Here is a 21,227-nt window from a genome sequence, read left to right as displayed (position 1 = left end):
TGCAAAATTCCAGTAAGAGCAGCTAATTTTCCAGAGCACTAGGGATAAGGAACTCACCTCAGGAATTAGTTTTCTTTGGTATAATGTTAGTTAATTATTACAAATATATTAATTCCCTGGTAAATGTTCTCCAAATTTGTTTCTGTTACAGTTCTTCTTAGCAACCCAGACAAATTACCATGCCTACAGTTTCCTAGGTAAAGTTAAAAAGGTGACAGGCAAGTCCATGGGCATGAGCCGAGTACACATTGCCTGTAGATGAAAAATGCCCAGTGTGCTCTGGAAGAGTGTGGCCACAAGCACTCCCTTTTCCACCATTTCTTGGTTCTGAGAAGCACAGCTTAACCAAGCCAGGAGTGAAGGTAAAAATGCAGATACTTTTTGAACAGTGACTTATTTTCCTTGTAGTTCCAGAAGCTGTGGGGAAAAGACTGCTACAAAATTAGGAGGATGTCACAACACACCCATGCGAGTCCTTCTCACTCCCCCTTTGGGATCTTAACCTGTCACATTTATCTCATGTTCATGGAATGAGCTATTCCCCCAAAAGCATTTTTTTTAATAAATAAAACTTACTATTTAAATCTTTGCCTGAGAAATTGTTTAAACTACTGCTTTGTAATTTTTTGCCATCTTAAACAAAGTATGTTAGGCATCTTTTCATCTCTCATTCAGCCAGTCACTGACATGACAGGCAGAAGTCATTGTCGGCTAAAAGACAATGGAGCCCCCACAAGTGACAGGGGTTTGGGGTGATTTGCCCATTCATCAGGAGCCCCAAGGATGCCAGATTTTGTTGCTCTAGTGACAGGTTTTGTGGGTTTGGGGGTTTTCTTTTTCTTTGGTGTGATTCACTTTTCTTCCTGTGCTTGCTTCAGTTGGAAATCATGTTTCTTCTTTCTCCCTTGCTCTTTAATCTACTGGTTTGAATTCTAGTGAGCTGTTACATGAGCTGTTATTCTACTTAGAAAAATTATGTGGTCTGCCCTGTGTGTCTTCATATGTGAGAACGTACCTGCTAATTCCCCAAGATCACACCCATTCTACAGTTTTTGCTAAAAATGGTTGTGTGTGTCTGTCTGGTTTTATTCCCCACCACCGTTTTTAATGGTCACAGGTATATTTGTTTTATCTGTTTCACATGTATTTAGTTCTAATCACTTATATTTTTATAAAAATTGTTTCACTAACCCTTCCAAATTGTCAGCATACAGCTATTTATAACTTTCACATTTAAAATATTAATTTTAGTTACACTCATTTTCTCTGTATATTATTTTCTGGCATCTTTAATTTCTTCTTTATCAAACTTGCAGTAGATTTACTTGCATTATTTCTCTTTTCAATAAACTTCATTTTAGTTTTGTAGATTTTCAAAAAATATCATTATATCAATGTATGGCCTTATCTATTTGATTTTTTTCATTCTTTGGATTTACTCTACTCTTTTATAAAAGATTCCAATTTGGTTGTTTAGGTTATTAACTTTCCATCTTAATATGTGCATTTAAAGCTACAGTTTTCTTTCTAATACAATACCTACATCTGGAAAGTTTTATTATGTGAAGTTTTCATTGTCTTTGGGTTCTTAATAATATCTAAACTTCATTTTGTTTTCTCAGTAGTTCAAAGAACATTCAGTGTGTGTGTGTGTGTGTGTGTGTGTGTGTGTGTGTGTTAGTTTCCAAATATTTAAGAGGGAGAATTTTAAACATTTGTTTGTATGTTTTGGAGGATAAGTTTAGATTTTTATTCATTTTGGTTAGATAGTGTTGCCTGTATGATATTAATTCTTTGGGATTTGTTGAGGCTTTTCATGGTCAGTTTTATAAATGTTATACATATGACTTAACAGAATGTGTTTTTATTCAATACCTGGGTTAAGAAATATATATATATATATCCATATTATAATTGTAAATTTTGTGTTCAAGTGTTTTATATTTTCATTTTTGTCAGCTTGATCTATTTATCACTGACTGAGATATGTGAAATCTCCCTCTTTAATAGTAGGCTTATCCATTTTTCTTTGTAATTATGCAAGATTGTATTTTATGTATTTTGAGGATCTGCTCTTGAGTACCTAGAGATTGGGAACTATTATGCATTTCTGGTGAATGATTTATTTAATTATTATATAGTGATCTTTTTCCACCAATAATGCTTTTTCTTAAAGCCTACTTATTTTTCAATGTTACACCAGTTTGCTTTCATAACTATTTGCCTAACATATCCTGTCTACCCCTTTATTTTCAACATTTCTATATTGATAGTATTGAAACTTTTTATAAATAGGTTTTACTAAGATATATTCTAATTGAGAATCTTCATGTTTTTAACTAAGATTAATTCATCTATTTATTGTAAATTCTGATAGCTTTGGATGTGAATTTACCATTTGGTTTTGTGTTTTCAATTTTCTATGCTTTTTGCTTTTGTGATTTTTTCTTTTATTAATTGATAATTTTTTTAGTGGTTAGATAATCATATATTTTACAGTGTGTTCCCCTGATATTTTTCAGGACCCACCCAGCACTATATGTATTTATTATAATATTATATCATTGAATTTATTAAAGTGACATTGAGTATAAACTGTAGTTGAAAAATAAACAATTAAAATGTGAATCTGGTCACACCACTCTTGTGTCACACAGAAGGCTTCAGGGGTTACTGGCCACACCAGGCCAAAGTCTGGCCCAATACAGTGCAACATTTCTGCAGCCCCATCCTCTACTCTCTCCTCTCCTACCCAATAGCTACGTTCTCCTTTTAACACATACCGCCTTACCTCACCCCTTGCTTTTGCTCATGCAGTCCTTGTCTGCTGAGATGCACTCTCTTTTAAAACCCAACACATCCTTTAGGGTCCAGCTAATGCCTCCCCCCTTGAGCCTGCCTGGATTCCCACAGCTACTTGAGTGTGTTTTCTTCCTCAAATGCTCATAGCACTGCATGCACGTGTCCTGGTTTCTGGCATAGCCTGGCTCTGTGTGCTTATCTTAACTTCCCAATACAGTGACTTGCACATGTGTTCTTAACTTCCCATCAAATTATAGACTCACTGACAGCAATGACTTGATAGTTAATCTGTATGTCCTCTGCAGTATGAAGTACAGTGACTTACTAGTGATAGGTGCTTTGAATAAATAAGCGAAAATATTTTTTCAGTTGAATTAGAGAATTTAATTTCTAAATGATTTCATACTAAACTCAGGCCTTCTAATCATGCACCTGCAAAGAACTTTGTAAATCTGAGCATGAGAATAAATACACTTTGAGTTACCCCATTAGAAGCCTGGATGGCAATTTAGGTAGTTTCTCCAAGTGAGAAATTTCATATGAAATTAAGGAAATCTTCCCTGGTCTTTTCTGGGCTCTGGTTGTTGTTAGTACCATCTTCAAGTAACAATGCAACATGAAGCAAATGGAACAAATTGGCCTATGAAAATCAGAAAATGCCAAGTTTCTAGGTTGGTGAGCTCTTACAAAGTAGCTAAATGAATCCAGTAGCCTCTGCTGCATTTTCCAAACTAAGAATCATTGTCCCAGAATGCCACCTGTTATCCCCACTAAAACCATCTTCCGTATCACGATGAGGTTGATGGGAATTGTTCACCATTTTCAATAAAAAGATTTTTTCTTCCGAGAGCATGCCCCTTGGGTACCTGGACTCTTCTGAGATTTGGGTTCCATTGTGGCTGTGTGCTTTCACCAAGTGGCAGTTGTGTGGAGATGTCGCTAGGATGACGGAAGGCGCTGTCTCCCCTGGACTTCGCTCCTGCCCTGATGAAAGAACCCTGGAAGCCAGGAGGTCACTGGGTCAGTTCTCAGCAAAGTGCCCTCTCCTCGGTTTTGATAACTTTTTCTTATTTTTTTATTCTACCACCCTACTGTTTGAAAGCTAGACACTGTAGACACTGTTTTTTTTTTTCTTTTAGCATCTTGTCATGTAACTTTATGCTGGAAAAATATAAAGTTTAACATCCTCTCTGCTCTCTTCCTGTTCACACCAGGACATCAGAATGATTTAACGTAAATCCCACATTGTCTCCTTTCACGGTCTTATCTAGAATTTTAGTTTCTCTTTTAACCCCCCAATTATCCTAATCATTATTAATTTTATTATTTTACAAAAATGCTCATTTAGATGTACTTGTGTCTTTACTGATTCCCTTGCTAACCATTTTGTTCTACTTTCTTTCTTTCTTTTTGATTTAATGTATCTTTCATAAAATACATTCTTTCCTAATTCTTTCCCCAAGATTTCTAAATGCGTATTCTCTCAGGCCTTGTTTGTTGGAAAATGTCTTTGTATTGCCCTCGCTTTGAGTGATAGATAACTCTAAAAACCTAGGTTGGCATTCATCTTCCTTCAGCATTTTGCAGGGAATATTTCTATAGCTTCTGGCCATTATTTTGCTGTGGAGAAATCTGCTTTAAGCACACATGCTACTGTGCTGTTTATTTATTTTTTAGGCTGTTTCATTTCATTTCATTCATGTTTTGCCTTTAGTATACTACAGTTTCTCTAAGATGTGCTTTGGTGTCCATAATTTCCACTTTAAGTTCCCTTAATGCTTACTGGATTCTTGAATCTAAGTTTTCATATCTTACAAACATTCTGGGAATTGGTGCACTGATTAATTTTTTAATAATGTATTTTTAAAACAGTCTCAAACTTACAGATGAGTAGTAAATATAGCACACAGAACTATTTTCATGAAAACTATTTTATAGGAAGTTGCCAATCTGTTACCCAATCTTTCAGAATAATTTAGTGTATATAGAACAAAGATGTTATCCCTCAAAATCTCAATTAGTCCATCAAAATCCAAAAGTTAATTTTGAAATATTACTATCCTTCAATCCTTAGACTTCATTCAAGTTTTGCCAGTTATCCCAGTGAGTCTATTATAGCAAAAGAATCCAATCTAGAACCAGGTATCGCACTTAGTTGTCTTGAGTCTTCAGTCTCCTTTATGGACAGTTTCTTATTCTTTTTTTGATGTTCATGACCCTGGCACATTTGAAGATTACAGGCCAGTTATTTTGTAGGAGTCCTTCAATTTATGTTGTCATGATGAGATTCACGTCACACATCTTTGGTAGGGATATCACAGAGTTGATGTGTGTTCTTCCCATTGCATCGTATTGGGTGACACATTAATTTTTCTATGTACCATTACTGAAGTTGTTTACTTCCACTACTTGATTAAGTTAATTTCTGCCAGCCTTTTCCTATATATAGCTTTATTTCTCTGTGTTTGAAATGAATGAGTTTCAAATTGGGATTATAATGCCATTGAAACCAGAACTTAGAACTCTTTGGTTAGCTTAGTACTGTGATTAGTATGTGTGGTCCTGACATACTGAATTGCAAAACTGAGAGTATTTCCTATAAAAATGTTGTTTTCATGGCGCTTAGGTACTGTAGTAAGAATAGTACAGCTCTCTTGTAGGTGACATACACTTGTATACTGGCCTAAGAAGTGAGCCATGGGAAACTAGTTCCTGATTTCAAAATAACTGAACTGTAAGTATAATGTTGAAGGCAACTGGTTTGTGGGTTAAGCACTGCCTATGTTGAATTTATGTTCATGGTATTAATGCATACTCATGTGTCTATCTGTGTGTAATTGAACATTCTAAATAATATACATGACAAGTATTAACATTTTATATCGATACTCTTGTTTTGATTTAGTACCAGAAGTCCTGCAGGACAGATCTTCATTTTCTTAACTTTCTGAAGCCAAACATAGAAAGTAAGCTTGGTATCTTCCTCCTCTCTCATTTTTGACATTTTAATTGAGGTAAAATATACACTACTAAGCCAGAGAAGAAAACTTACAAATTTATTCTGAGGACATAAAGCATTATTTATTCCCAAATTATTTGTATTTCTGAAAAGAATGCCTATGGGGGGACTTTTAACTCACTGTTTCACAAAATGTAGTTTGTGTATCACTAGCTGAATATTTTGGGTGGTACATGGGTCATATGTAGTATAGATGGAACATGAATATGACAGAAATCATGACAGCCATGCATCAATCTTTGAAGCCCAGGAATAACTAATTTTATGGAAAAGATTTACTTTTTAATAAAGAATTTAAGATGTTTTTATTTAAGTGAGGTGACATTTCTGGGGAGAGGGAGTCTGCAAAGCTGTCTTCAAATTGTAGTATGTAGACAGCTCTATTCTTGAGAGGGCTAGCTGGGCTCTGGAGAGTGAGGATCACCCCAAGTCAAAGCTGGGTGTGAAGCGGGTAGACTATTTCTATCCTTCTCTTCATCAGGATCAGTGATCAAGAACTGGAATAGAGGTCATTCCTCTTTGACAAATTAACACTAAGTAGTCTCTTATGACTACCTTTCCCTCTAATGGAAGACTCTGGTAGAACATGTTCAAATTTGTGTCATCGTAAATCCACTCTGATATATGATCAGTTTCCCCAACTCTAAGAATGACTACTGTGTACACTTCTTCCCTTGTCTGTGCTTCCAGGATTCTCTCAACATGAGGTCCTCCCTGCAGGCAGTCGTGCTCTGGGGAAAGAAGGCCCCCTCCCACAGCATCACTGCCATCATGATCACTGATGACCAGGCAACAATTGTGACTGGAAGTCAAGAGGGTCAGCTCTGTCTCTGGAGTCTCTCACCTGAACTAAAGGTAAGTGAAAACTATTGTATTGAAACAAACAACACACAAAATAGGCATAGTTTGCTTCTTCCATCTGCAATGACAGTGGAAAGTTTGCTGGATTGTTAGGGAGATGCTTACTGAAGTCATAAATTGGTTTTACTTCTGGATTTGGAGAGAATGAAGTGTTACATGGTAGATCAAGACCATATTGGAAAATTATATTATCAGTATTGCTAATCTTAGCTACTACCTGTTATCGCCCTTTAAGCTATGCTGAATTTCACTATTTTATATCCTGAATTATATGTTTAAGTAACTGAACTACAGACATGTAAGTATAATTCTAAAAATTATGGCTCATTAATCTAAACAAAGGGCACCCTGGCAAACCACTATTAACTAAATGAGTAATATTTTAATTATCTGGGTGTTTCTGTCAGTTGGCCTTCTTGCTATTTTTTTAGTCTCTGCTTGCCAGTGATTTTTACAGATTGCATCACTAAACCCTAAATCCAATTTACTATTGTCATCCTCCTATTTCAGAACCTGACCTCATCTAGGATTTGGCCCATTGATTAGCAATTAATTGTCCCTGTCCCGAGTCATAAACATTTAACATATTGGAATAGATATTTGCTTAGCTCTAGCAGCCTGTAGACCCAATTTGAACATTCAGACTAATGATGTACTTAAAGTATACTGCCCTCATTAAGAAGCCTTTTAAAGATCAAAGACTATTTTTAGCCTTTAAAGTTTGTCACTTTAAAACCTAAATTAACAATTAATTGTAATTCTAGTTTATAGTGTAATTAATTAACATCTCCCATCACTGAACAATTGCACTGCAGGACTGCCAAGAACTGCAGAGCAGAGCAGCTCAGCTCAATGCTTATGAACATTCCTGAAAGGAGGAACCGGTATTATTTCAACAGATGAGCTTTGACAATGATGGCTCTCATACTTATTATCTCTTATAATATAAACCAGACCCCTAAATGACTAAAAATATCTTTCTATTCTTTTTAATGTTGAAATGTAATGTTTTCCAGCCAGAATATGTAGGTTGCTATAGCTTAAGAAAATTTGATTCCTCACTTCTCTATCTTTTTAGGTATATTCCTGGTATTTATTCAACATGCATTTATCAAGTAGATATTATAAGTTAAGCAGTATGCTGGGTATCTGAGTTCATACATGAATAATGAGACCTGGTGCTGCCTGCTCAGAGGTTATAGTAGGCTAATATGATGCAGTTATATTATAATACAAGGTATTCCTAGTAGGAAGAGGTCAGCACTGCATCTTCAGTGGGAGACATTATGCCATGCTTTTCTTAGGAGCAAGTATTTTGCCTGGGGTAGACCAATGGTTCTTAACAGAAACTGATTTTGCCCCCCCCACCCTCAAAGGCATTTGGTAATGTTGGCAGACACTTCTTTGTGGCATCAAGTGGGTAGAGACCAGGGATGCTATAAACATCCTACAACGCACATGACGACCCATTATGACAGCTCCTTACAATGAAGGATTATTCCATCCAACATGCCAATAGTGTTAATATTGAGAAATCCATGGTTACAGAGTGTTAGAGGGAATAGGCATCTGATCAGCAGGGGGAGAAGAAGTAAAGAGAACCAGTAAGAAGATTTAAGTTGGGGGTTGGAGCAGCTTTGTGTTTTAGAAATTTACTGTGAGGACATGATGAAAAAGTTAATAACACAAATACAATACTAATTAGTATGAATGTGAGATTTTCTGTGCTAACTACAGGCTCAGAAAGAATGAACATCTCTTATTTTTTCCCATGAATTTCAGCCTTACATGACAATGGATTAACTATTATCAGGGAAAACTCTAGGCTGTTCAAAAAGGGCATTTTTGACTTCTCAACAAATCCTGTTGCTATCTTTAAGGCAGTGAAGTGAGTGGTCCATCACTGATATTTTAATACATAGCAGTTGAACTTGATTTTTGTTTGAAAAATGTATATATGAAGGCATAATTTGGGCAGGGGAAGGAGAAGGGAGGCCTTAAGGACATGGGGGACTGGAAGAGGAAACATAAATATGTGGGCGACTGAGTGGCTATAGGACAGCTGGAGGCCTTAGGACCTATTGGGGTGAAGACAACAGGTAAGAGAGAAGGAAATTGTGGGGGAGGGGAGTAAAGTGATCCTGGAGCCATTTATTTTCTCTTTGTACTAAATTAGGGAAAGACTTTCCCCTCTCCAACACAATTTAGGTAAGAACACTCACTTGCCACCATACAAGTGGAAAAACAAACCAAGGACACTTACTTAAGCAGATGTTTTTGTTGTTGTTCTAGGCACAGATCCCTCCTTCAACTTTTGCTGAGTCTCATGTAGAAGACAGACTTGTTAATAGGAATTTGTAAAGCAGTAGGCTTTACTGTCTGTTTCTATGAATACTACTACATATATCTTTTAAGTGAAATCATACAATATTTATCCTTTGTGACTGGCTTATTACACTTGACATAATGTTCTTAGGTTCCATCCATGCAGTAGCATGTGTCAGAGTGTCCTTCACACCTAAGGCTAAAAAATATTCCATTGTTTGTATAGGCCACATTTTGTTTCTTCATTCACTCATCAATGAACACTTGGCTTGCTTCTCCCTTTTGACTAATGTGAATAACGCTGCTATGCATCTGGGGATACAACAATCTGTTTAAGTTGCTGCCTTCACTTCTTTGGGGTATATAGTCAGAGGTAGGTTTTCTGGGTCATATGGTAGTTCTATGTTCAATTTTTTGAGGAGTTGCCAAACTGGTTTACATAGAAGTTTACATTTTACATTCCCCACCAGCAGTGTGCAAAGTTTCCAATTTCTTAATATCCTCACCAACACTTGTTATTTTCTTTTTTGTTTGTTTTTTAATGGCCAGCCTAATCAGTGCAAAGTGCATCTCACTGTGGTTTTGGAGGAAAAGTTTTTCTGAGGGTGATGTTTGAATGGAGTTTTATGATGCACAGGATTTGAATAGGAAAAAAGATAGGAGGAGAATGTAGACAGAATAAGTGCATATAAAAAGCATGAATATTTTGCTTCTTGGGAACTGGTAAGAGTAATTGAGCAGGCCTGGAACAAAGAGTGATAGGCATGTCTGTGAGGGCTGTAGGGGATGGAGCAGACTCAATCTAGAATTTGATACACTGAGGGGGTTTAGATTTTTTTTAATTAGCAAGAGCTAACACTATGTCTTAATTAAAAGTGGTGCTGTTAAGGGATTTGAGGATGTTTTATGCAAGGAGATGATATAATACTACATTATTCTATCTGTGATTTAGAATACACTGAGTATTAATGTGAAGGGAATATTGAAGGGAGGGGGAGATAAGATAAGGGAAGGCATTATGGGTAGCAGGGTTCTATAGCACTATAGTCATGGAAGGTTTTGAGCATGAACCAAATCAGTGGCAATGGGAAAGAAGAGGAGATGAAACCTGGAAATCTATCAAGAACAGAGAATAGACAGAAATGAGCAACAGTTGGATGTGGGGTAAAGGAGCAGGAACAGTCAAGGAAAGGTTTCAGGTTTGCGGTTTAGGTGATGGGTGGGATTGGGGGGATAATGATATTGTATAAGGAATAGAGTGTGGGAATAGGGAGGGAAAGAAGGTGATTTAAGTTCTGGATATCTTGGAGTATCCAGATATTCATCAGTCTTTCCTTTGTCTATGGGTGGTGGTAGATGGCAGGATACTCAGGAGCAGGACACTAAGTCTCCCTGTCCTGGGTTCTCATCGTATGCCTAGATTATGCCTGCTACTTCCAGGCTCAGGGCCTGACTCACAGAGACTTCTAATTTCCCTGGAACTTTTGTATACTCATGAGAAGCCTCTCCAAGTATCATGTTAAAAACTTGCTCACTTGAGTTTCCTGGTATTGATTGCTAGTATTTATTATAACTTTAAGAATAAAAAGAGCCCTGGCTGGTGGAGCTCAGTGGATTGAGTGCTGGTCTGTGAACCAAAGGGTCACTGGTTGGGTTTCCAATCAGGGCACATGCCTGGGTTGCAGGCCAGGCTCCCGGTAGGGGGCACACCAGAGGCAACCACACATTGATGTCTCTCTCTCTCTCCTCCTCCCTCCCTTCCCCTCTCTAAAAATAAATAAATAAAATCTTTTTAAAATATTAAAAAAATAAATAACAAAAAAGATGAGTTGAACATCCTCTGAAATATATTCCCTTAGGATTGGAATGTTGTATTTTCTTTATGTTTAATAATCACAAGGAAACGTAACAACAAAAGAAGACTGTCAATGTTGCGTAGAAAGAATAGAGCTATCTGAGTGAAGTTCTAGCTCATACTTACCAACTCTGTATTATTGGACAAACGACTTATATTCTTTGAACTTCAATTGTATCACCTTTAAAAAGGGGATTAAACACTTTTCATAGTTGCACCAGTGCCTGGAACTCGGTAGATGCTAGTCAACCCATGTGTTCTTTTTCCTTTCTCATTTGCGCCATTGGAGTACCTGGTGGGGGTCTGGGTATGGGGGGACAGTGCTTCATAGAGGTAGAGCCAATGAATACAAGGAAAGGTCTCCTGGCTTTCATCATGAAAATGACTTGGTGTGATTGTAGAATTTTTTTTATTATTCTTCACAGCAGTCCTAAAATATGATAAAATTAGGAGACTAGTGAATTGTCACAGCTTACTCAACTACATGTGGGGATTTCATAGCAGAATGAGTTGAGTACAATATCAAAAGTAGTGGTGTTCTGTTCTGATGTTTTGTCCCTGGTGGATTTTCTCTGGAGGAGGCAATGTCCTTGATGTGCCCCAATTCATTGTTTAATTTAGCCTGCAATATGCTGGAAATGGGATCAAATTCCTAGGGGTGTGCTTTCCCAAGTGTGGTGATGGGGAAACATTATGTTGTTCTGAGATGGAACCTTCTGAATTTCCCAGGAATAAGGTAGGGAGTCAGAACTTGGGTTGTAAGGGATTCTAACCAACCACAAACCCTCCTTATAGCACTGGAAGTTTAGTCTGATAACAGGCTTTTTAAAGAAGTATTTCTGGCTATGACAGAAATAAGATGAAGGCAGGGAACAATTATGCTATGAAAAAACTTGTTTTCATTGATATGGTTGGGTTATCACCTGCATACACCTATGTTTGCATAGTTCAGAAAAAAACATAATGAATATTAACTCATTTAGAAATTAGATTTTTATTACTCATGAAACAAGTTGTATTAACTACAAATTTTCTAGTTATGTAAATTAGATTTTTAGTCCCTTAATGGCAAACCCTTCTCCATTTTAGGGGATCTGGTATGTTTTCCATTTTATGGTATAATTTTTATAATCATGTTTTACAAAATAGTGAGAAATAGACTTTTTTACACATGAAATAATTGAAGGATTAGTCCTTAGTGCCCTATTGTTAAATTCACAGATTGGAGAAAATACTGGCATTTTAAATAATAGCTCAGTTGCAATTTTATTTTTAACATAGAAAAGTAAAGTATTTCTGAAGCAAAAAGTCAAATAAGGTATTATAATGGTTACAAAAAGGGTTATCTTTTGTTTATGTTTTGTAAACTCATTTCTGAATTCTGAAATTTGCATATTAATATTCTACTATCATTTGAGGCACATTTGGTGCATAATAAACATCAACACTGGCTTATTTGTATTCAAAACCTAGATGTTGTAGAACCAGTCTGGCAATCTTCTGAGTTTTGTGATGGATACAAAACCAAAAACAAACAAAATGATTCGTGCAGCAAAGTATCTTATTTAGAAGTTTTGTCGATTTTGATATGCCACGTATCAGTTTTCCTGACTATGTATAGCAAAACATACTATAACAGGATTTACTTAGCAGAATTACGAATATATATGTAATGTCATGTTTATATTCTCAACCAAAAAGTTTACAGCTGTTTAAAAGCTTACCCTTATCATTTTCAGATTTCAGCAAAAGAAATTCTGTTTGGTCATTCAGCTTCAGTAACGTGTTTGGCCAGAGCGAGGGACTTCTCTAAACAACCCTATGTTGTTAGTGCTGCTGAAAATGGGTAGGTATGATGCGTGGAACTCTGCATCCATCTCTATTTCCTCTCCAGTCTTAACAGCTGATGGGGTATAGAATTCTAGGGCTGGAGGAATCTTAGTGATTACTGTGTTCCTTTTACATTTAGAAAAGTTTAGATTTTGAATGGCTGAGTAATTTATGTGATGGTCCCAAAGAATGTAATCTGTACTATGACTCCCAATATTTAAACATCCCAATGTGTGTATCAGGCTTTCTGGCAGCCTCACTGTGTAAATAGCACCTATTTTAGAATTGAAAATGGAAAAGTCTGGGTACTTGTCTTTTTTGCACATAGCAATTCACTTTGAGCTCTTAAGCAAAACCATCCATGCCTTCGTAGTTTTGTAAAACAGTTACGATCTTCACATTGTACACTTGTCTGAAATCATTATAAAGTGAACAGAGGAAAGGATTCAATTGTAAGTGGAGTTGAGGGAAAGAGAAGGGAAAGGAACATAGACAGTAATTTGGGCTCTGTTTCAAAGTGAGGTTTGTTTCAATGAAGTAGGACTCAGCTGTAGGAAAAGGCCCCATGGATGGAAGAGCTACCAGGAACTAGATTCCGCTTGTGAGTTATTTGCCAAAGTATACTCAAGAATGCAAAACTGATTTAGCATGGGTTTGTGAATGAGGGATAGGGTTACAGGTTGAAACAAGAGAACCCCTCCTTTTCTTGTCTTTAGCGAGAGGAGAAATTATATGGCTTTAAATTCTGAGAACCAAAAGAATGAGGAATCAAGTATCCAACTTGGAGAAACTATATAGTTTATAACAAAATGGCTAGTGGAACTGATATCAAAGAAGTACTTATTCCCATAGTTTATACCAGAGAAGTAGTTATTCCTCTAATTGTTATACTTAGACTGCATTTTGAATAAAGCTAACGTGGAATGGCCCAGTGCATTCTCTTTTAATGGTTGCTGGTAGCTCCTGTACAATAGTGCTGCCACAAAGCCTGCTACCCATGCTGGGATATTCGTTCACATTCTTGAGAACTTGGGGAGTGGTGGTGGACTTTTTCTGAGACTACTTGGAGAACTGAGAAAAGTAACAGCTCAGTGAGAAATAGATCTGAAAAGTAACTGAGTTCCAGATGGAGTTTTTTGCCCATAGTCTTCTAGCTCCAAAAAAAAATTTAGGGTTAATGAACAGATTATTGATGATTGATGAATTCAACTGTATGAATCCTGTAAATATGATTGTTACACAGCCAAAGAGTCTGGTTTGGTCTTCCTTTTCCTATATGACTTGAATTTTCTAGAACTCTGTTTGTTTGATGTCCAAAACTTACCCTGCATCTATAATATATTTCTTAGAGCTACTGCATACTTAGCATCTAATTCAATATGCTGAAAGTTATTAAAATTACTAGACTTGGACTATTATTACCCAAACAGCAATGTTGGGTGTTTTTTTGTTTGTTTGTTTTTAGTTTTCAGAAGTCCCAGCAAGTGGCTGGGGACGGGGCCTTTCTGCCTCCAAGATGATCAGAGGGGGATCAGAGTTGCCTCATGACTCAGTTTTTCTCTTTTTTCCCCCAAGGTACCACACCACGTGTGGGCATGAATTCTAAGGTTCAAGAATCCCAGTGAGTTCTAGGGTAAATGAAAGGAAATAAATGCTTGGAGACAGAATGAAAAGGCATTGTTTACAAAGGAATGTTAACTAAACTGAGAGCTGACTTCTCAACAGTAAAATAACACTAGATAGCAGTGAAGTATCTTTAAACAATTGAGAGAAAATAGCCATCAACATAGAAGTATATCTCTCACCAAAATATCTTCAAAATCTGAGGACAGAACAGTAACATTTAAATCAAATATTAATAACACTTTCAACTATCGCCAACAGACTCTCTATAAGTAACAAAACTCTAATTATATTTTTCAGTGAGGACAGTGATTTCAGAAGGGAAATCTGAGCTGGGAGAAGAATAATGAAAAAGACAGCAAATATTTTAAAAATTAAATAGATACTGATTATAAGACACAATATTATATATACTCCTCACCCCACCCCCACACAACCCTAACTCAAAATTGCACATAATAGTGTACTGATGAGCTCCCACGTGTTCTGGCATTTTGGAGGTAGGTAAAGATGCTGATTAACTTTAGACTTTAAGCCAGATGTCCATGGTGGCATTTCCAGATTAATTACTAAAAGAATAGACAAAAGAAATAAAAGCAAAATAAATAGAATGTATAGCTTTCAACTTTAAAAATGAACAATGTTGAAATAACTCCAAATAGAACAGCAATCTAAATTACATAAAGGCACTAAGTCTTTCGGTTAAATTATACAAATTGGCAGATACTTTTAAAGAAGAAACAGCATATCATTTTTTTAGCATATCATTTTTTAAAAGAAAGAAACAGCATAAGGACATGGAAAAGTTAAAAGTAAGTGGATGGAAAAAGATTTATCAGATAAATACTAACCAAAATAAAATCGATATAGCTATATTAATATTTCACATCAATAAATACATATAGTTAATAAAACTTTGAGGCAAAAAGTCCTGGCATTAATGGAGATGGTTTGTACATATTAATAAAACTTTTAATCACCAGCAAGTAATGAGACTAAAGAGATAAGCTGGCACCCAATCCTGGAGGCTTGTTGGAAAGTGCTTCTCAAACCAGAGTTTGCATCAGAATACCTGCAAAGTTTGTTTAGATACAAATTTCTGGGCCCCACTCCTGGAGGAATGGGTTCCTTAGGTCTGGGCTGAAGTTCAAGAACTTGTGCTTTGTAACACATTCCTGGACAATGCCCGAGCTGCTGGTTCAGAGACATGTTTGGAGTAGAGAGTCCAGAAACATTAGTATCACTGGTGGAGCATTTACTGATGCCCAGGCTTCAACCATGGAAAACATAATTAAGTCTGGCTTGATATCTGGGTTGGGTCCCAGATATTAGTATTTTTTAAAAGCTCCCTGATAATTCTACTATACAGCCTGAGTTTAGAACCACTAGTTTGGAGATAGAAACCTAAAAACAGGTTAACTAACCAGGAGCTTTTCAAAATTCCACGTGCCAGGATCCCAACATGGGGCTATGAAATTAGAATCTCAGAGGGTATTTTTAAAAAATATTCCCAGGGCCAAGATGGAGGTGTAGGTAAACATACACTGTCTCCTCACACAACCAAGAGAAGGACAACAACAAATTTAAAAACAAAACACAACCAGAACTGACAGAAAATTGAACTGCATGGAAGTTTAACAACCAAATATTTAAAGAAGAAACATTCATACAGACTGGTAGGAGGGGCAGGGATGGGCAGTCAAGCAGTGAGGGCTCGCAGCAAGGCAGTGGATTGCAGACTGGGTGGTCCAACATTTGTGTGTAGATAAACTGGGAGGAACAACTAGGGAGTGAGACAGACTGCACAACCCAGGGTTTCAGCATGGGGAAACAAAGCCTCAAACCTCTGATTGAAAACATCTGTGGGTGTTGAGGCGGTGGGAGAAATGCCCAGCCTCACAGGAGAGTTTGTTGGAGAGACCCACAGGATCCTAGAATGTACAAAAAACCACCCACCAGGAAATGAGCACGGAAGGGCCCAAAGTGCTTGTAGATAGCAGCGGAAGTGACTGCAATCTGGCAGAGAGCAAAACAAGTGGCTTTGTTCCCACAGTGACTTGAGCTGCCCCATCCTGGTGAACACCTAAGGCTCTGCCACTTACTATGTAACAGGCTCCTGAGACAAGAAAAAAAAAGAAAAGATAATATGGCCCAAATGAAAGAACAGATCAAAGCTCCAGAAAAAATATAACTAAGCAACGAAGAGATAGCCAACTTATCAGATGCACAGTTCAAAACACTGGTCATGAAGATGCTCACAGAAATGCTTGAGTATGGTCGTAAAACAGAGGGAAAAAATGAAGGCTATGAAGAGTGAAGTAAAGGAAAATGTACAGGGAACCAACAGTGATGTGAAGGAAACGGGGACTCAAATCAACCATTTGGACCAGAAGGAAGAAACAAACAGTCAGCCAGAACAGAACGAAGAAATAAGAATTCAAACAAATGAGGAGAGGCTTAGGAACCTCCAGGACAACTTTAAATGTTCCAATATCCAAATCATAAGGGTGCTGGAAGGAGAAGAGGAAGAGCAAGAAATTGAAAACTTATTTGAATAATGAAGGAGAACTTCCCCAATCTGAAAAAGGAAGCAGACTTCCAGGAAGCCCAGGAAGCTCAGAGAATCCCCAGAAGTTGGACCCAAGGAAGCACACACCAAGACACATTATAATTACATTACCCAAGATTAAAGATAAGGAGAGAATCTTGGAAGCAGCAAGAGAAAAGGAGACAGTTCCCTACAAAAAAGTTCCCATAAGACTATCAGCTGATTTTTCAAAAGAAACCTTGCAGGCAAGAAGGGGCTGGAAAGAATTATTCAAAGTCATGAAAGGCAAGGACCTACATCCAAGATTACTCTACCCAGCAAAGCTTTCACTTAGGATGGGAGGGCAGATAAAGTGCTTCCCAGATAACGTCAAGTTAATGGTCACCTTCACCAAGCCCTTATTATGTGAAATGTTAAAGGGAGAAAAAAAAGAGAAAAAGAAGATTGAAAATATGAACAGTAAAATGACAATACATTCACAACTATTAACAACTGAACCTAAAACAAACCAAGCAAACAAGTAGAACAGGAACAGAATCACAGAAATGGAGATCACATGGGGGAGTGAGAGGGGGACGTAAGGGGAAAAGTTACAGGGAATAAGTAGCATAAATGGTAGATAGAAAATATACAGGGGGAAATTAAGAACAGTATAGGAAATGGAGAAGCCAAAGAACTTATATGTATGACCCATGGACATGAACTAAAGGGGGGGAATGTGGGTGGGAGGTGGTGTGCAGGGTGAAGGGGAATAAAAGGGGGGAATGGGACAACTGTAATAGGATAACCAATAAAAATATATTTTTAAAAATAAAAATAAAAAACATTTCCAGGTGGCTGTTGATACACAGATAAATTGAGAACCATGCTGATGAACTCTAATTCCTTATAGAGATAATATTTTATATTGATGACTGCTTATGATTTGACTTTTTTTACCTTTGACATATATTTCTTTACCTACGAGATACATTATTTCAGATTCTACCATTCTTTCAGTCTTATATTTCAGACACACACAGATTTTTTTCCAATTATGAGTTACATGCCTCAAGTTATTTTTAGAATAAGGTTTGATATCAACACAAAGAAAAAAAACATGAATATTCTGTTTCTAGAACATGGTTGGTCCACCTCAGTACTAATGACATTTGGACCACTGAAGAATTCTTTGTTGTGGGGACCATCCTATGCATTATAGGTGTTTAGCAGCATCACTCGTCTTTCTCCACTAGATGCCAGTAGTGTGTCCCTAAATTGTGGCTGGTCCCTGAAATTTAGAGATATTTCAGGTTGAAATATCTCTAAACATTGTCAAACATCCTTTGTGGGGCAAAATAGCCCAGGTTGAAAATTGTTGATTCAAAGATTGAGTCCTGGTGTTTGGCTAGAAAAACAAAAACAAAAACAAAAACAAAAACAAAAACAAAAACATACAAGCCTACAAATTACTAAATGCAATTAAAAATATTAGTCCACATCTTATTTTCTTAATAGCAGCTTCTCCCTGAAAGCCAATAAAACTTTCATTTTGTCCATGGGAGATTTTGTTTATGTTTTGAAACTGTTAAAATTGAAGAATATTTTACCCACTAATTCTGAAACAGCCATTCTGGTTTTTGTGAACAGAAATCATAGAGATTCAAATTGCTTTCCCTAGACCTATTTTGCAGCTATTATTTCATAACTGTGTCTATCTCTTTGTAATATATAGGTAACCATGTAAGAGTTTTCTAAATAATGAGAATTTTTTAAACATTAAGTGGCAAGGCTCATTTCAGGATTTTAGAAGGAAAGAAACAAATCCCATCATTAATAGACCAAACGTGGCCTCTTGGTGGCACTGTTTATTTTTATAGAAGTGCTACCTCAGCTCCACAAAACACAGCACTTGATGCATTATGCTTTTCAGAATACGTAGTTTAAGTTCAGTGAAATAAACCATTTTCAAGAGGATGCAGCTTCCACGGAGGGAGTGTTGCACTGTCACTAACAGGCTGCGATAGCTGTATGTGTTGTAGGTCAGGTTGACACTAGGGTAAGATTTGTATGCTGGCTGCAAGTATAATTACCCACAAAAAAAGAGACACAGATACAGTGTGTCATCCCTGCTAATGACCACAACATTTCCTTGCCCAGTAATCTGTAACAAAAAGTCACATAAACAATCAGGCTGCTTTTAAGTGCGGGACTAAAGAAAAACTTGGTGGCACAAAAATTATTCCAGCCAATTGAGTGGAAATGACAGAGAATAATATGATGTTATCTCTGCTAGGGAGATGTGTGTTTGGAATGTCACCAACGGACAGTGCGTGGAGAAGGCCAGACTTCCTTACAGACACACTGCAATCTGTGTAAGTATGGCCCTTTCCTTCCGAACGTTGCTGGGTTCTGCAATCCCTTCAGGGCATTGCTGTGCACACATTTGAAGAAATGTCTTTCGAGGATACTCTTTCCTTGAATGTTTTATTTTGTCATTGGAGTATAATATGGTCAGTTATCTTTTATTTTGATGTTTTTCTTCCCCCAAAGCTATTATTCAGCCATTTTTCCTAATTCTTGTATTTTTGTAGATTTCAATATAGGTACATTTGAAAGATGATTTTCTTATTTTTCCTTAGGTACACTCACAAAAAACACACACAGAGATACAGACACAAACACAGAAAGATCCCATTTTAGTGATGTGTTATTTTTCATTAAAAAATGTGTTTTTTTCCTTGTCTCCAATTTTAATATTTTGGGGGTGGATAGATTCTCATTTTCTGAGTTATTCATGAAGAGATCAAGAGGCATAGTTATAATCTTTGTAATAATTTCCCAAAATTTAAAACCAATTTTGGCCTTTGCTAGATGGACTCCCAGCATATATGTACGGTAGCCGCAGGATTACAGTGGTGCTGACAGTTTTTCATGTTGCAGTTGTTGCTTTTAGCATTGCTGACTTGCACTGTGACACACACAGACTATCTTCTGGGGCCCAGACCCTGTGCAGGGAGAGAGTTTCAAGGGTAGACTGTATTACTTCATCTTTAATGAAAGCCATTCTCAAAACTTATTCAGCACCAGAATTCCTCAAATACTCTTCAAACACGTTTATTTCTTCTTAACATATAGCGAGGTTGCTAGAATAAAGAACCTGGTGTTCAGAATAAAACTCCTTCTTCACGAGTGAGTCCCCTTTCTCTAAAAAAAATTATGAAATACAAGTGAGGCTAAAGTGCAAAATCCACCACTTTAGAAGTACGGCAAAACTTAACTAAAAGAAAATTTAGTCGCTATTCATACCAATACCTTAATTGAATAGATGACAAAATTTAAATTCATAGTTTTCACCACAGCCAAAATTATGTTAATTGCCAGTGATAATTAATTTTTTGCTTCAATTCCATTTGCATAGTATTACCACTGCTCCTTCCGGATGACAGGAGAAGGCTGGCTTCTGTGCTGTGGAGAATATCAAGACATTGTTATAATTGACGCCAAAACCTTGGCTCTTGTTCACACCTTCACGTCATCTCAGTCTCCTGATTGGATCAACTGCATGTGCATTGTTCACTCCATGAGAATTCAAGGTAATGGGGCCCTATATAACACTAAGAGATTGCATGTAAAAATATGACTTTTGAACTATTTGTTAAGTTATTGGGCAAGAGTGTAGAATACCTCTTTATGTTCCCTTGTTAGTGAGGATAGCTTCCTAAGCCAGATCAAGAAAAACTGGGAACACTCACATGAGTGGTTCAAGTCTTTGGAAAGTGAACAAGAGGTTAAGATGATGAGGAAAGAGAAGCACCTATGTTTCCACCACCCAGTTTTGCTTGGTATATTTTTAAAAGTGACAAAAATGGGTTTCTTGTGGATGAGCAGGACTTGAGCAGCTTTCATCCTGCTGTATCTTCCAGATGTGCTAGTGAAGGGAACTTAGTGTCTGTGATGAGCAACTACACAGGACAAGGAAGGCTGGCTCCACACGGAGTTCTGAAACAGGAAGGTGTCACATTGCTGACGTGATGGTGTTTATGTGCTTCTGCTTTTAGTGCTGCTCTCCTTTTACATGGGGGCCTCTTTGAAATTTTAACCTGATCTAAATAGCTATTTAACAATTTGTTTATTAAATAAATTTAAAACCTGATCTAAAATGTTTATTTAAATAAACAGCAAAGCTGAATAATTTCATCTGCATAACCCTGCATAACCCTTAAGTGACAATGACACAATCTTTACATCAACCAATTACAGCAGTGGTCAGCTTATGTGCCACCTTTGCTGTTTTTACAGAAGATGCTCTCTTGGCGGTATCAGTGGCTGGTGAGCTCAAAGTGTGGGACCTCTCTTCATCTATCAACAGCATTCAGGTTAGC

General features: G+C 37.0%; 1 protein-coding gene across 2 annotated transcripts in view; it reads left to right on the top strand.

Annotated features, from left to right (window-relative positions):
* WDR72 (WD repeat domain 72) overlaps window positions 1-21,227 on the top strand; it is a 201,692-nt gene that overhangs the window by 17,040 nt on the left and 163,425 nt on the right. For both annotated transcript variants that reach the window (XM_045822910.1, XM_045822909.1), the window contains exons 2-6: window positions 6,512-6,676; window positions 12,602-12,708; window positions 19,139-19,217; window positions 20,264-20,438; window positions 21,145-21,221. In XM_045822910.1, coding sequence (XP_045678866.1) covers window positions 6,524-6,676; window positions 12,602-12,708; window positions 19,139-19,217; window positions 20,264-20,438; window positions 21,145-21,221 — 591 coding nt within the window. In that variant the 5' untranslated portion in view covers window positions 6,512-6,523. The remainder of the gene's footprint in view (window positions 1-6,511; window positions 6,677-12,601; window positions 12,709-19,138; window positions 19,218-20,263; window positions 20,439-21,144; window positions 21,222-21,227) is intronic.

This window comes from Phyllostomus hastatus, unplaced genomic scaffold (genome assembly GCF_019186645.2).
Source record: "Phyllostomus hastatus isolate PE091 unplaced genomic scaffold, TTU_PhHast_1.1 phas_scaffold_501, whole genome shotgun sequence".
Taxonomy (NCBI): Eukaryota; Metazoa; Chordata; class Mammalia; order Chiroptera; family Phyllostomidae; genus Phyllostomus; species Phyllostomus hastatus.
This window is presented reverse-complemented; position numbering and strand designations above follow the sequence as displayed.